This window comes from Colius striatus, chromosome 5 (assembly GCF_028858725.1).
Source record: "Colius striatus isolate bColStr4 chromosome 5, bColStr4.1.hap1, whole genome shotgun sequence".
Classification (NCBI taxonomy): domain Eukaryota; kingdom Metazoa; phylum Chordata; class Aves; order Coliiformes; family Coliidae; genus Colius; species Colius striatus.
In genome coordinates, this window is record NC_084763.1 from 4,954,879 (window position 1) to 4,971,338 (window position 16,460).

The 16,460-nt window shown below is 42.5% G+C and overlaps 2 protein-coding genes across 2 annotated transcripts in view; both read left to right on the forward strand.

Annotated features, from left to right (window-relative positions):
- Positions 1–495: 495 nt before the first annotated feature.
- GLB1 (galactosidase beta 1) overlaps positions 496–16,460 on the forward strand; it is a 37,484-nt gene continuing 21,519 nt past the window's right edge. The window contains exons 1-5 of the mRNA XM_061996949.1: positions 496–615; positions 9,143–9,312; positions 14,271–14,421; positions 14,715–14,775; positions 15,571–15,665. Of these exons, the coding sequence (XP_061852933.1) occupies positions 562–615; positions 9,143–9,312; positions 14,271–14,421; positions 14,715–14,775; positions 15,571–15,665 (531 nt within the window). The 5' untranslated portion in view covers positions 496–561. The remainder of the gene's footprint in view (positions 616–9,142; positions 9,313–14,270; positions 14,422–14,714; positions 14,776–15,570; positions 15,666–16,460) is intronic.
- TMPPE (transmembrane protein with metallophosphoesterase domain) lies at positions 528–7,721 on the forward strand. The gene is made up of 2 exons (XM_061996950.1): positions 528–615; positions 3,407–7,721. Exon 2 carries the CDS (start codon positions 3,494–3,496, stop codon positions 4,808–4,810), a length of 1,317 nt encoding a protein of 438 aa, XP_061852934.1. The 5' UTR covers positions 528–615; positions 3,407–3,493; the 3' UTR covers positions 4,811–7,721.

Sequence of the window (16,460 nt, forward strand, 5' to 3'; positions counted from 1 at the left end):
GGGCCGGGGGAGGGACCGGGGCGGGAGAAGGCGGTCCGGTTCCGCCCCGGGGAGGGTGTGCGCGGCCGTGGGGGCAAGTCGGTGATGGGGGCAGCGGGGCCAGGGCGTGGGAGAATGTGGAGCAACGCTGTTTTTAAGGTGTCAGCAGTTGGAAGCTGAGCGGCAGGCCCGGTTACTGTCAGGGTGGAGACACTCCTTTTGCATCTGCACCTTTCCATGTTGCTCTTTTTTTTTCCCCCCCTCCCTTCCTCGCTTGCCCTACAAGGGGTGGCAATGACTGTAGGGCCATTCGCCGCCTCTTATTTTGCCCTCGGACTACGGCCGGCTGGAGCGTGTGGTATCGTGGGGGGCAGCGTGGGGCGAGGGCAGGAGGTGGCGGGCAGGCACTGACGGGTGGCGGCGGGAAGCGGCCGTACCCGCCCCGCGCCCGGCGGTTTCCCGGGCAGGAGCGGGGCGGGCCTTGGCGAGGCGGGGCTGTGCAGGAAGCCGGGTCAGGAGACGGGGGCTGGGGAAGCGCATTCTCCGCCGCTGCTTCCTCCTGCCTGCCGGCTGCCCTCCGTCATGCTGCGGCTCCTGCTCCCGCTGGCCGGCTTGGCGGCCATCCTCCGGGCGGCGGTGAGTCCCCTCGCCTCCCGCTTCCCTAAAGGCTCCCGCTCCGCGGCGGCGCCGGGGAGGCTGCGCTGAGGCGGCCCCGGGGCCGTTGGGGGCGGCCCCGAGCAGTCAGGGGCGCGGGGGGCCCCGGAGGAAAGCGATTAACAGTGGTCCGTTTTTAATTGATTAGCGATTTGCAGTTCGTGGGCGGTGTTACCCCTGGCGCCGCGGGTGCTGGGCCGAGGGGGAGCCGCTGGGGCAGGTGCGGCGCGGGAGGCGGCTCGTTCTCCAGAGCAGGCCCACGGCCGCCGTGCTGGGCCCTCACCCTCGCAGCCGTGCGGTGAGGCAGGGCTGCCGCTGCCCGTCCCCGCACCCCGGCCCGTGAGCCAGGCGGCCGCCTTCGCGAGGAGACCGCCGGGGCGGCTGTCCGGCTGCACCTCGGCCCGGCACGGTGCTGCCGGCGGTACCGCCCCCGCCTTTTGGACGCTGCTCCGAGAGATCACCTATTACAAGCACCTCATTAAGCACCTCGGGGGTGAACCGAGTCGCAGTTACCGGCTACCGACATTCCATTAGCAGAGCCCATGGGAAAACGTGCTCCTCCTGCGGTGCCGGAGAGGAGTTTTTCCTGTTCTGCCTGGGTTCAGCATCCATTCTAGTTGCTGCTTCGTGCAGTGGCACACCATATCACTGCCTAGCCAGGGGCCTGGGCAAGTCTTTCATCTTCACAGTTCCCGTGGGAGCTGTGTCTTGTTGTTTTTGCATTGAATTTGAAGCAGAATGTCAGTGTTACCTTTATGTTGCTAATTGAGTGATGCAAGGGAGGAGTGGATGAGTCTAAGTATGGTCTTTGAGGCTTATGTCTGAGGCAAAAGTCTGAAGGTGAGTGGGTACAAGGAATAGAACCAATACTCGCAAAATTTTGTGGTATTAGAAGAGGGACACTTGTTTAATAGGTTACATTAAAGCAGAGAAACTACATACAAAAATAGTGACCATCAGGATTTGCTGCTACAGGAGGCTGTGAAAGCAGACAATATTTAACAGATTCTAAAAAAAAGATCAGCTGAGTTAAAATACATCAGGTCCATAAACAATATCCAAAAATGACTAGGCAGGTATTTGCCTTCTCACATCCCCTAACGTAACAGCTTTGTCAGCTGGGGAAGTATGAGAGCAGCGGGCCACAGGCAACGGCCAAGGTCATGGTATTTCTTTAAACTGCATTTCTTATTGCTGTTGTCCAGACAGAATGTGGCCTAGTATCTAGAAGAACTGTGGACTCCAGTCAGTAGGGCATTTCTTGTGCTCTTATCTTCCTTGCTTTGTTTATTTTCTGTAGAGGCATGTGTATAAAATAGCATCGTTTTTTGCTAATAATTTTATAACAGCTGAGGAGGCTTGAGGAACTGAGGCTGCTGAGCACGATTTTTCTGTCAACCCACACCTCTCTGACTAAGCAATGAGGGAAGGGGGCTTTTTAAAACTCAGCCTAGTCCTCACAATATATCAGGATCCTATCATCACAGAGGTGCTAGTGGTCTTTTAAATTAGCTTGGGAAAATGTATGCTGCAGAGGAGCAACCCGGCAAAGGTTTGTAGGCTCCTGGGCTCAAGCTCACTGCAGAGCCCCACAGGGCTGCTTTTGTGCCCTAGTTCTGAGATATTTTTGGCTGTAATGTTTGCTTGCTTTTACTCTAAGTATGGACTTGAGAGATGGGAAGTGTTTTGGAAGTATGTGCCACTGCATGGCTTTAAATAAGGTAGTTTATCTCAGGCTTGGTCCCTGTTGTATGTTATGAAAGACTATCCAAACTTTTTTTTTTTTCATCTGTCTTAGAAGAGGAGATTACTTTTGAATAGAAATGTGCAAGCTGGCCACTAGTAAAAACACTATGAACTCTGAGCAAAGGGCAGCCAAGCAAAGAATTCCGGTGTGATTCAAACATAACTGATTCTTGCTTACTTATTTTCCATTTGGGAGCAGAATTGTAACAGACTGAAGTACTCCCTCTGCTTCTAAAGGAGCCCAGTGTGTGGCGTTTTAACTCTGTTTCAACTTAATTGCAACCTGCTTGACTAGGATATGCTGAAATAGGTGTTGAGTCTTTGTGAGCTGTAGGCATAGGGAAAGTGACCAGGAAGCGAGTAGCAAAACACAGTGTAAATTTCACTGGTCCTGCTGATTTTTGAGGGCTTGGGTGAAGTCTTATTCACAAGGAGAGGAAAGGATACCTGCCAATACATCACCTGCAGTTTCTGGGGTCATGGTTGCATCTGATAGCTCTTCCAGTGGACATTTCACTGCTGCTGTTGCATGTGTTAGCAGAACCTCTTGCATTCATAAGAGTGCTGTAGGGTGACACCTGGTTTTGAGATGGAGCCAGCTGCTCGGGAAGAACAGAAAACACATGTGCTAACAGCGGAAGCAGCTTAGTCCCACAATAGATAACAGGGTTTACAAATAGCATAATGATTGTTTGCAAATACTATAATAATGGTTTTCAGCACTCATTGCATCATGGTTGTGATCTATTGCCATCTGTTATAAGGAAGTCTTAATGAAGAAAGAGTGTATACAAGAAAAAATGGGGGGGAGGAGGAGTCACTGGGGGAAGAAGGCAGGGAGCCTGGATGGGCATTGCCAGAATCCAGTGTTTTTGGTTGTTGGACTTAATCTGGTTTTATAACAGTGTTTCTGTGTGACCCACTGTCTTGGGTGGTATGTGCAGAGTAACACTCCTTTGTGGCAGTCTGGGAAAAAAGGGAATGTATGTCATATGTTAAAACGGCTGATACTGGTTCCTGGTTGCAGGCTTCGTTGATCCAAGGCATCCCTTCATAACCCCATTATTGCCTACTGGAGACTCTGCAGACAGAAAGGAGCGGTCAGGAAGCAAAGATGATCTCCTTCAAGCAACTGCCCCTTGAAGCAAAGGCTGCAGTGGCTGCAGGAGTGGTTTTCTTCTCCACGATGCTGTCGCGGAGTTATGTGGCAGAAAAGCTCGATCTCAGGATGCGGCGATGGCTTCTAAGGCTGCAGATGGCACTGTTTGCTAATGCACTCATGTTGATAGGATCTCTTCATGTTTGGAAAAGCACAGTGACCACGTTCTCCAGGTCTTCAGCTGCCAGCTCCTTCTGTTTCATGCCGTGGAAAATAGCTGTGTTCATGTTTCTAGCTTTGGCTCATTCAAGCTTCTTTACGTTGCTATTTCTCGTGGCAGAAGAGCCTTATTTCTTTTCTTTAGCTGCCTACACTTGCCTTGGGGCTTATATCATTCTTATCTTCTTCCTCTTCACTCTAGGCTCGGTAGAGCAGGCTTACAAGTTATTGGCTGGGAGAAGTGCTAAGGCAGGCACTGGCAACAAGAACAGAATGGCGATGAAACCAGTTTTGGCAGTCATGCTGACAATTGTGCTGACTGTTGTCGGGTTGTTAAATGCTTCCCAGCCTCCTATGGTGAACTCAGTGGAGGTTCCAGTTCACAAACTGCCCTCAACAATGAATAATCTGAAAGTGGTGTTGCTTTCAGATATCCACCTGGGGCCCACAGTTGGGAAGACCAAGCTTGCCATGATTGTGAGAATGGTTAAGGCTTTAAAACCAGATATCACTGTGATTGTTGGGGACCTTACTGACTCTGAGGTAGACATCATACGACCTGCTGTGGAGCCTCTTGGAGAACTTAACTCCCCTTTGGGGACTTACTTTGTCACAGGAAACCACGAGTACTACACATCAGATGTTAGCAACTGGTTTGAGCTGTTAAAATCTTTTAATATTCAGCCACTCCATAATGAGAATGTGAAGATAGTCTCACCAAAGAGCACTGATGACTGGTTCTGCCTGGCTGGTGTTGATGATATTGAAGCAGATGTATTGCGCTACTCAGGGCATGGCATGGATTTAAAAAAAGCTCTCAGAGATTGTAGCAGTGAGCATGCAATAGTGCTGTTAGCTCATCAGCCCGTTGCTGCTAAGTGGGCCCTTCAGGAGAGGCCAGACATCAATTTAATTCTCTCTGGCCATACTCACGGAGGGCAGATCTTCCCCCTGAACGCTGGAGCTTATTTGCTGAATCCATTCTTTGTTGGCTTGTACAAAGTTGGGCAGAACACCTTTGTCTATGTTAGCCCAGGGACGATGTACTTTGGAATACCCATGAGGCTGGGTAGCAGAGCTGAAATAACAGAGATCATTCTACGTTCTCCTTGAGGAGTTTTCCAGTTAACAGACTTCTGCCATCCTTTTTGGTCAGTATATTCGCTGTTCTGCTCTGAAAGCAAATCTGTTTTTCAGGGAAGCCAGAAAAGATGATTTGGACTTGATTTCAGATGGCTCTGTTAAATTTGAGCAGAAAACACTAACAATATCTTTGGCCTGTGGAGCAAATGTGGAGCATGTTAAGATACTGAAGAAATCGGTTCTTTGAGCTCATTATTACTGAGGTTCTGCATTTAAAGACAACACTGATGTCATAGAGCTAGTGTGTGTCCTGTGCATGTTTAGTAATATGTGTCCTGCAGCTCCTTCGTGTTCCACTGTTTATTATCCATCAGGCAGCTGCCTTATCTCAGACAGATAAAGCTCTGATCCCTTGCAGTGAAATCACTCATGCACGTTTTGCAGAAGGGACTGCAAAGTGTCTGAATGTGTAAACTCAAGAAGCCTTATGCTAGAAATGTTATAGAAAGGGAATAGTTTGGGTATTTTTATTGAGGCTGGGTATCTTCACCCTGCTAGCTGCATGCAGCATGCACTGGAGCTTCTAGTCTGTGCTGCTTACCAGTACAGTAAGTTGCCAGGCATCAGCTCCCCGAGTTCATTTCTTTCCAGTTAAAAAGCCTTATAGATTGATATCAAAGGATTAAAGTATCCCTCTTTCTGCAGGCATTTTACATAGAATAACTGGGCATCTAGTAATTTCTTACTGAAAACTGCTCTAATAAAAGCAAATGAGAAAGAAAAGTCATAAGTAATGTAACTTCTGTTGCTCTCTGGGCATATGCAATACCTCCTAACGTAAAGCACAAGATCCAAAGCTGAAATACTCAGTCTCTTTTCTCTTGATTCTCTATTTTTTTGTTTATGCTTATTTTCCTGTCTGTTTTTTTTTTTTCTCTCACAAGAGTAAGGAGATGCTCTTTGAAAACAATGCAAATAAGTTAAGCTTGAACTTCTAAGGTTTTAATATTTCAAGTAAATGGTGTCCTTTTTTAAGAAGATCAAACTCTGCACTAGGTGGCTTTCCTGAACAGCATTTGCATATCAATGTCCTGGTTGTCTGATAGGCACAGAGCAGAGTAACTGCTACAGGATGATGAGGGATGGAGAATTTCCTCTCTGTCTTTCCTAGAAGGTCTTAACACAATATCATTTTGGGAAATTTGAGGTATTAAGAAATACTAATAAAAACGTTTTTGCTTCCTTATCTTTGTGTTCATGTAAGAAAGCCAGGATGTAAATTAAAGTGCATTTATTGTCCAGACTGATGAGACTTGTGTACATCTTCCTCTCCGCTCCCACCTTACTGTTGGAGTGTGCAGTGCCACAAACAGTAAAAGGCTGGGAATCCTGCTGCTGCAGCTGTAGCCACAGGGTTTCCTTAGCCTCTGCCTTTCTTCCCACCAGTACTTAGGTTCCTCTCAGTCAGACCCACGTAGCCAGTGAAGTTTTGAAGTTCCACTCCCTTCAGCACCACCTCCAGCAGAGTTTCTAACTGCTAAGCTGCTTTTGTATCCCGTTCCTCTGCACAAATGTCTTTGGTTTTCAGTCAAGAGGAATACTGAGAGATACTGTAAATGTGTCACGTGCACTGGAAGATTGGAGAGTTCAGAAGTCAGTCCTTTTTTTAGCCTGGAAACTGAACACCTGACCAGCTGGGCTCTCTGCTTCCCAGACTAGATAATTTCTGTTTAGCAGCAGCAGCTATCCTTTTTCAAACGTTTCTTAATGCTTGAGTATCCTAAAGTTTCCATGTATATCAAACATTTCCCACTGCCCTCATGGGATCCTCATGAGGTTTTTTTTCTGATCCATGGTGTAGTGTCAAATGGTCTTAGGTAGAGAGAATCTTGATAGCCTCTAATTCTCTGTTTACTTATAAAAATGCCTTCAGTTAAAAACCTGTGTTCTGGGTTTAGTAGTGCAGAGTATTCCTTCTAGGCCAGTGGTCTAGGAAGGCTTAACTGGTTATACTGAAGGTTATTACTATGTTAAGATGACTAATTCTTAATCAAATTTCCCCATCAGGAGGCTTTTGTGGGAGTGGTTTTAAATGACATTATTTTCCCAGTGAGTTGCTACTTTCCTTTTTTTTTTTTTCCCAGCTATTTTTATTAGTCTTCTCATTCTGTCCCACTGTGTGCAGAAACTTAGCTGAAGTGGTCCCTCTGTCCCATGGATGACTTCATTACTTTGTACATGCCCCCTCTTGGAAGATCTTTTGTGTATCCTTTCAGCAGCAGATACACATCCTTTAAGGAGTGGTCCTATTATAATTTCATAAGTTTGAGTCCTCCTAATTTAGTTCTTTTGCATTTTCAAGTCTCTCCCTCTGAAAGCTTGTTTGCTTGATGATTAGTTACCAGTTAAGATGTTTTCTTTCTGTGCCAAAGCACTTTGAAGCCTTTTCACGTTTTGCCTTTTTGGGTTTGTTTTTTTCCAACTATGAGTGGAAAATGTCCTGTATCAGCTTTCTTTTTAATGGTAGAAGGAACTAACCTTTTCTAAATTCTAAGACAGCAATCCCTAATTGTCTTTCAAGGCTTTTTCTATGTTTTTTTTTCCAGTTATACTTGAATGTGTATGATGCAGACTTGTGTTCAGTATTCCAGGTGGAAAAAAAATTGCTATGCTGCTTATTTTGTAATTTTTGGGATATTTTTGTAAATCATTTGTGTGTGTGTGTGAAGATATTTAATCTGGAGAACTTAATAAAATGAATATAGATCTATTTCTTCCTATAAAAGGCCAGTTCATTGTGTGGGGGGAATTAATTGCTGTCACAATAATACCGGCATGGAATAGTGTCATCAGTTGGTGAATGTTGTATTTATTATATAATCAGTATAGAGTGGATTTCAAAAGATGTAAATTGTGATATAACAAATGCATTCAATGTTGGGATTAAATAAACCTTTATTTGCTTATCAAAAAAAAGTCCTCTAACGTCCCTTTATTTTGTACCAATATTTATCATAGCAGGTCATGCTGAATAGTTTTAACACACTAATTCTGTTTATCAACCAAAAGCTACTGACAACAAATGTGAGTAGTTTTGGGAAATCTTACACTCACACCATGAAGTGAGGCATGGTGGAAAGTGAGAAAGGTAATGCTGCTGTTACATTTGCCTAATGCCTCCCAGGGGGAAGAAGCAGAGGCTAAAGAGATGAGGATGTGATGAAAAGGATCACTGCAAGGGCAGAGAGAGAATACTAAGAGTGGGTTTTTTTGGGGAGAAGCAGCAGAAAATGAGTGGTTTGTGGTTCTCAGTTTTGATGCTTAAGCTTTGAGGTAGAGAAAGGGGTGTTCTATGTTTGAATTGTCTAAGAGATGCTTGAAATCGTCACAGGTGGAGGTGTTCATTGAGGATTTGTATCCACATTTGTTTGCTTTCCAAATAAGGAGAAAAACCCTTGTTTTGTAAATCTGGAGAATGGGAGATTCTGGCCACTCTTAATAGTTTCATGTGCTGAAGCTGTGACTCTTTTCCTGTATTGAGGGACATGCACATTATAAAATGGTGAAAGACCATAAAGGTTGCAAAACAAGTTCTGTCTTGATTTAAGAAAAGATATGTTCTTTAGACCTTCCCTTTTCTATGTATATCCTGAGCACGTGAGATGCAACATTATACCATTGCCAAGTCAGGGTCTGAATTTTCAGCTGGGCATTAGTATGATGTGGTGTGAGTGAACTGGCATCCTAAACGTTGTGCAATTAGTTTGCTGAATCTACTTCCCAAATTAGCAGACCCACTACTCTGTCTTCTAGGGACATGCAGGGAATTTGAGCCTGCTCTGTGTTCACAGCCATGAGTATACAATATTGATAGAGCCAAGCAGAACTGTGACGCAATGGGTAGAGTCATGCATGAACAATAAAAAGAATGTGGAGTAATTGATCATGAAGGGAAAGGTGTTTGCAATAGGCAATAAATTAAGTGAATCAGAGCAAGTACTCTGGAAGTTTCCTCCCGCTCCTTGCTCCCATAAGAGTGCTGTGTCAGGTGATTTATGGGTGACTGTCACAGCTTTAAAAGCAGGCCTTGTAAATGGTAACCGGTTCAATGATGACTTCAATAATTAATACCTTGTTTTCATTGGTTTTGTTTTAAGAAAGTCTTATTTCTCTGCTAGAGGTGTCTGCCCTGTCCCTTGAGGGTGGAGCTGTGTAAACAGTTTCACCATCATTCACCATTAGTTATTTTAACACCCTTGTACCTCTGTTGTGGACAACCTACAGATGTTTAGACTGTTCTCCATGTCTTCCATGGCAGAAAAAGTTTATATTGTGGTTTGGGTTTTTTCCCCTTTTCCATAGAATATACCCCAGAGAAGTTTTGGGATTGATTATGACTGCAACTGCTTTGTCAAGGATGGGAGGCCCTTCCGTTACATCTCGGGCAGCATTCACTACTCACGGGTGCCCCAGTATTACTGGAAGGATCGCTTGTTGAAGATGAAGATGGCAGGACTTGATGCTATTCAGACGTAAGTAGCTGTGGGCTTTCAAAGTGATTTGTAGTCCTGAGGGGATGTATGAGAAGTAGAATTGTTGCTTGGTGTATTAATTTTTAAGTAACAAGTGAGAAAGCTCTGGAGAAGTGAAGGGTGGCACAGGATGACCTCTCACAGCATGGACTGGGACAACTGGGCAGGTTAACAATCTGTTTCCCTGCTGATAGGAAACGCCTCTTGCTTCACAACCCAGGGTGCAAATATGACCCTAAAATAAATTACTGGACTGTGAACCAAATTTAACAACTATGAAACAGTTTTATGACCTCTGCCAAGGGTATTGTAATCTCTGCTCAAAAGGCAGACAAGGTGAGAGGTGACAATAACCTTTTAATCCAGCCTAGGTTGTATTGCCCTGAATGGAAATTATTGGCAAAGATTGAAGTAATATTTAAAGCTATCTCACCAGGAGTGTCTCAATTTAGAAGATGTGAATTTAGAGTGTTTCCATTTTAGAAGGTTTAGAATATTTATGAAATTCATACAATGCTGCATCACTACAGGAAACTTTTCACATTGCTCCAAACAATTCTGCTGCAATTTTGTGTGGTTCTGATAAAAATGGAAATTGCTCTAGATACTTGTGGTTTTGTTGTCTCTTTTACTGCCAACTCTTTCCTGGATCAGTAGAGCTATTGGCAAGGGACTGAGGTGAAGTTGTTCTGGAATGGGCAGCAGCATTGCCAAACCAGGCAGAATGTGGTAGTTGAACTCCTAGCCCTGGGGTCATGTCTGAAGTCTGTGATTTTGCTGTTTTTTTTTCCCCATGAAACGGGGAAAGGTCTTGATGTAATTTGAAATATAGGAACCTTCTTTGTTCTTTCCAAGGCACTCCCAGTGAGGCTTTCCACTTCAAGGGAAATAGGATCCTTTTATTACAGGATTATCGTCCTGAACACCTTGTGGTCAAAGCAAGCTAGACCTGCTCTCCTTCCTGTTCTCTGCAGCTTCATTTTCATTCAGCTAATCAGTCAGGAGCTCATCTGGGTGAAGTCAGTATATGTGTATGACCATCTGAACCTGGAAACATCTTAAGCAGTAACAGAATAGGAGAAAATGGGTGATGGAAAAATGTGATCTTACATTAAAGCCTAATGTATCAAGGCCTAAATGTTCCAAATAGCAGGTTGAAAATTGATGTTTTGGTTGATGTGACATCCCAGAAGATGATGGAGACATACCTAAGAGATCCACTCCCCATCTCAGCAGTAGCACGCAAAGGCATCTGGTCACACAAGGGTCTGCCAGCTAGAAACGGCTACTATCAAAAAGGACTATCTGGAAAGGACTGAAAGTGGTTTGTTTTGGGTGTGCTGGCATGGAGGAGATAAACCATTAACCACTAGATGGAGCTAAATACTTTACAGGATTTCCAGATCAGTGGAGAAGATTCCTCGGAGAATGGGCAGTTCTCATACGGGCTCAGGGAAAGGATGCTGAGCACTTTCTTTCTTTTACTGTATTTGTTGTCTAGTGAGCAGGAAACTGTACACTTGTAGAAACTCTTTCTTAAGAAAGTGCTGCTGTTTAGAATGTCTATTAATTAAAAAAACAAGCACAATTTACTCTTTTTTTAGGACTCATACATGTGTGATTTAATTAGCATGTATAAAGTGCATGTTATTTATGAAATTGATACAATTAATACTATTTAATTTTACACTGTTAAGAAAAACCCACCACCCTGGTATTACAGAGAGCATGATCCTGTTTATTAATGTGCCTAAAGTTTGTGTGTGTGGCGTGCCTGTTGACATCTCTCTGGAATAGGAGGGAAAACCTGTGGCTTAAAGAAAAGGAAGGTTATAGGGTAAGGCTTAGAAATTGTATGTATGTAATTGTAAATGCTATTACTCAAATGCAGAAGAAATGTGGCATTTCAGTTTTGAAAAAGGTATGTGCCATTCCTTTACAAATGCATTATTGTGTAGCTAAAGCACTAGTACAGTATTAACAAACAGATTATAAATCTGTACAATGCTATATAGCAATTATACTTGGCAATAATAACAAAGTAAAATGATTTCACTTGAGCCCATTGCTAACTGCACAAAGTATATTAGAGCATTAAAGTGTATTAGTAACAGTATTTAGACCAGAGTTTAAAATACATTTATATCATGATTCATTTTCTGTGAAAGCATCTCACACGTTTTTTTCCTTCACTTTCTTCCATTCTTCTCCACTAAAATCTGCTTTTTCCTGGCCTTATAGGGAAGCATGAGACATACATTAAAACCATTTCTAGAAGAATTTTTCTGCCTTCTTTCATCTCAAATTAAGGGAGTTGGAGAAAACCTTTTGGTGTCACCTTAGACACCATTAAGCACATTTAGACCTTTAGACTTGTTTCTAGAAGTTCATTAAAACTCTGATGATATTTTCTTCACTAACAGGTTACAAGGTGTAGTTACATTACAGCTAGAATGCATTTAACTGTTACAGAGGTAATATCTAGTTACCTTTAATTAGTGCAAAGTGCTATGTTTTTCAGTGAATGAGTTGCTACATCAACATGCCTGTTAATTCCTCCCAGAAAGAGCTTTATCTCTTATTGCAGTGTCATATTGGTGATTCATAATCAGATGATACTTTTCAGTGGAACCTGCAGACCCTTTTCCTCCTAATACCACTTCCATATGTCTTCTTCCTCTTTTTGTACTTTTTGCCATTTCCTATGCAAGAAAGAATTAAAAAGTGGTATCTCTTAATTCCTTGTTGCTATTGGACCGTGTTCCTTGTTAATTAAGAGCATTTAGAATCCTGATCACGTTCACTTCAACTGCTCCTCATTTGCCATGTGTGCTGTCAATAAAGCTTTGGGCTTAGTTAGATTTGCCAAAGAGACTTAGGATACTCTTCAAAATATCCCATTGCCTTTTCAGCAAACTGTGGGTTGTTCTTGTGGGGCTAAATTTCGTTCTAGAGACCAACTAGTCTCTGTTTTCTTTCTTGTTAGCTTATGTGGATGTCATACTGCAAAGTACCAAAAGCTTTGCTAAGACAAGAGGAAAACATCACCTTTCTTTCTTTTCTCTAATCCTTTAGGCAAATTTTCCCTTGAACAAATGAAGTCAGGTTTAGATGACCTTGACAAATCCATAGTCACATATGTGTAACTTGAAAGAATTCTGTATTTCTAAGCAGTAATTTTGAAACTAACCTAGGTGTTTATGGCTTAGAGCAAACTGAAATGATTCTGCAGTGGTAACCTGGGTAGTGGTATGTGGAAGCACACTATGATACTCTAAGTATTGGCTTCTTTGAGGTAGGCTGGTCATTTAATTTGTTTCTGTTAAATATTCTAGTTTATCTACTTTGATCTTAAATGTCAGCAACCGGCTTGCTCATCTGCTTGAAATCAAAACACTGCACAAAACTAAGTTAACATTGAATGCATTTCCATTTGGTTTGTATATTCATTAAATGCACTTTTAGCTTGTTCTCCAAGTGAGGTAATTGTGTGCTTCAGAAGCAATTAGAGCAGGTTGGTAAAGAAATAAAATACACTACATAGAGAGGGGAAAAAGCTGCATCTTGATGCCTGAGTGCATTGCTTTAACTTAATCCTGGCATACCAATTTTAAGCTTTATGTTTTCAAACAGAAGCTTCAGATTTTGACATTTGTGAGGCTATAATATTGACTAACGATGCAAGAGTATCATGTTTTAATTTGATGCTTATGTGCATGTATGTCTGAGTGTGGCTATTTCAGTAACGCATTCACGGGACGGTTCCAGTTTTTCTTGCTTATTGAAAGCAGTGTTTTCTGCACTTTCTTTTCCCTCTTGAGTAGTTCTTACGAAATTAACTCTAGAACAAACCCAGACAGTAAGAAAAGTGTTGCTTGAGAATGTCTTTGCTTAACTAACCACAGTTTCGGTTTTACAGATTTTGCTGAAACTTGTTCATTCTGGAACAGTGGCAACAGTTGTCTTAGAGGGATAACAAACCCGGGTGCCAAAAAAGGAAATGCATGGAGAATGAGCTTCCCCATTCTCTTGAATCCTTACTCAGGCTGCACTACTTTTAATGCCTGTCCAAGCTGTGACAGCCACTTAGTATTGCACCATGCAAAAGCTCTCGTGGTTGTCAAGCACGGGACATAAGCTACAGCACTGTGCATAACAGTAGATAACATGTTTCTTTGTTGTCTGGCAAACAAATGTGGTTTTGTTTATTCATCTTCTGTGAGATGTTCTGAGGTGAGGTTGTGGTTTCCTAAGTCCTGGAAGTAGGAGAGAGATGTTCTTTCAAATACTTACCTGCTTGTTTCGCAGCTTTATTACTTGGTTGAAATTAAGTTGTACTTTTCCAGGCTCTTGGTCACCTTAGCATCCTCTTAACTGTTGTTTCCATGCTGTTTTTCCAGAGCCTGTATTGCTGCTGGCCAATTAAAACTTTTAGGACCTAGATGCAATACTGTTTGAGGCCCAGACATTTTTAAGTTCTTTGTTGTGGCAGCAGCATCAACCTGTTAGCCTTGTTGGAGTTCCCTGTGCAAGCTGGGTGATCCATTCATAAGGGGTCATGTGCTGTTTTGGGCAAGCTCGTTGACCACCTCCTATGTGAGTGGTTTTCATCCCTTCAGACCTCCCACTACTATACAGCTGGCAGCTGAGTTGTTAACTATTTACATTTTGGAGCAGACATCATGGTTTCAAAATGGCACTACTGAAAAACAGTTCCTGCATTGATGTGCACTCCTGCAGACATACTGCAAAGTCCTAAGCTGTATTTCCATATTAATACCTTCTGCCATATGAAGTACCTCACAGAAGAAAAGCCCTAGGGTTATTTTTGTATTTTACTGATCTGAAGATCAGTTCAGCATTACAAATCTATGGGGGTGTGTAGGGCAAACAGTAGTTATTCAGAGCTCTGGTTTAGTCTCAGTTTCCTCATGGAAGGTGGTCTTCTCTCTTTATAGGTATGTGCCGTGGAACTACCATGAACCCCAGCCAGGCGTGTATGATTTTTCTGGTGACAGAGATCTAGAGTCTTTCCTGCAGCTTGCTAACGACACTGGTTTGCTGGTTATCCTGAGAGCTGGACCTTACATCTGTGCAGAGTGGGACATGGTACTGCCTTTTGTAAACAGTTATCTCATTTCAATGAGAAATCCAATGGAAATATTTCTGTCTTAAAGCAGACAACCATACTCAATGTGTCCTTGGACAAGACTCTTGCTTTAGCATGTTAAAACCCATGCATCCTAAATGTCCTACAACACAAGGTTACTTTGCTTTTTCATTGGGAATTATTACTTGTAGAAAATCAGTCTTCATGTCTCAGTATATGTTTTGATAAAAGGGTACATTCCTCTTACATTTCCTAAAAATGGTCACTGAAGTGATGCCCTTTCTTTTCACAGGGAGGTCTTCCTGCCTGGCTGTTGGAGAAGACATCTATTGTTCTCAGATCTTCTGATTCAGGTAGAGACATCAAGAAGGATTAGCAAAAATGCACTTTAGGAGCAAAGTGACTTGCTGTTTGAGGCCATTAGTAGATAATTTAAGCTGAAATCTGAATTATCTTGTCAGTAAAATCTTCAGTACTTTAAACTGAAGTGTGCATTCAAGAAGTACTTAAGACAAAGTAAGGTAGAAAGTTCCAAAGTATTAACAAGTTTCATGAAAACTGGTGCCTAGAGAGAAACCCCTGTCACCATTGTTGAAAAGACAGCTGGGCTACTTTGACTATTTTTGGTTTTGCAACAGCCAACTGGCCACTCATCATGGGGATGCTTCCTGACTGGTCAGTGTGCACCTAACCAGTTACAGCATTCTTATGTGCCACCTGGTGATGGACCAAACACGGAGGGATGAGATGAATGTGGTTATTAGAGTGTGTACTAGGGGACAAAGTTACACCTCATATCTGACTTCAGTTCTCCTCACTGTGGGGTAAATTATCTGTTGAAAAAAATTATAGACATAGCAACATTCAAATTTGTTTCCTAATCAATGGATTAGGAAAACCTGTGTAAAACATATTGAAGTCTCTCTGGTAATTCTTGAAGTTCATCAGAATTGAAATGTTTTGTTTTTTAGTAAACTGTGCTGGGAGCTGACATAAATGTACAAGAAACATCAGTTCATTAAATGCTGTTCTATTATACTTTATATATATAGAGAACAGCAGGTAAAAACTACCCATATATAATCTAAAGCAAAAACTAGAAAAGAGGCAAAAAAAGTTGTGAAACATTTATACTTTGTGTATCACAGATTATCTGGCAGCAGTAGAGAAATGGATGGGTGTGCTTTTGCCAAAGATGAGGCCTCACCTGTATCAAAACGGAGGTCCAGTCATCATGGTGCAGGTAACTTCCTGAAAGTTAAATGAACCCAAGTAGTATGAATGCTTATCCTGCACTTAGAGAAACTCCATGGGAGCTGGGTGGTCATGTCTCAGAAGTTTCTTAATAGTTTCAGGTAGCTGAAAGATTCTGGTGAAATCTCTTATCCTAGAAAAACAAATGCACTGTTTCCAGAATTCAGAGAGCACTCATCTGCTCTGCCTAAGTTGTTTCCCACAACTATAGGAAACAATAAAGGAAACTTGTGGAGCCTTTTACATCCAAGTTTCATGCCAGTTCTAACATAAAGCTGAAATACATTACAATTGCCTGAAACCCTCTGACAGGCAAAAGGGGAATGAAGATAACCTGCAGATAGAAGCAAAGCCAGTATGGAGTAAGCTTCAAACTTGTGGCCAAAATTTTGAGTATAGGGTTTTGAGTCCTTAACATCTCACTCAAGCTGTAAATGTTTCAGGATCCAATGTTGTGTGTTCATGGAGAGCAGCTCTCTCTTAAACTCCTCCTACATGTGCCGTGGTGATAGTTCCACATTCTTAGTATTTGACTATAACAAAAGCTTTCGTTTTAATTTTAGGAGACTCTTGTAGTATGCCCAAGATAATTTTCTTGAACAGTGTATTATGTCTATTGAGCAAAGGCTCTGGGAAAATTATCCCTTGGCAGAAATAAGAGGCTTATAACAAGATTTTCAGAAATTACCTTCAGGTGTTGGATCTGGAGCTTGAAAGTGCATCCTCTTGGGAAAGGGTCAAGATGTGTAGCTCTCAGTAATAGCAGCATTGTCCTTCTCTCAGT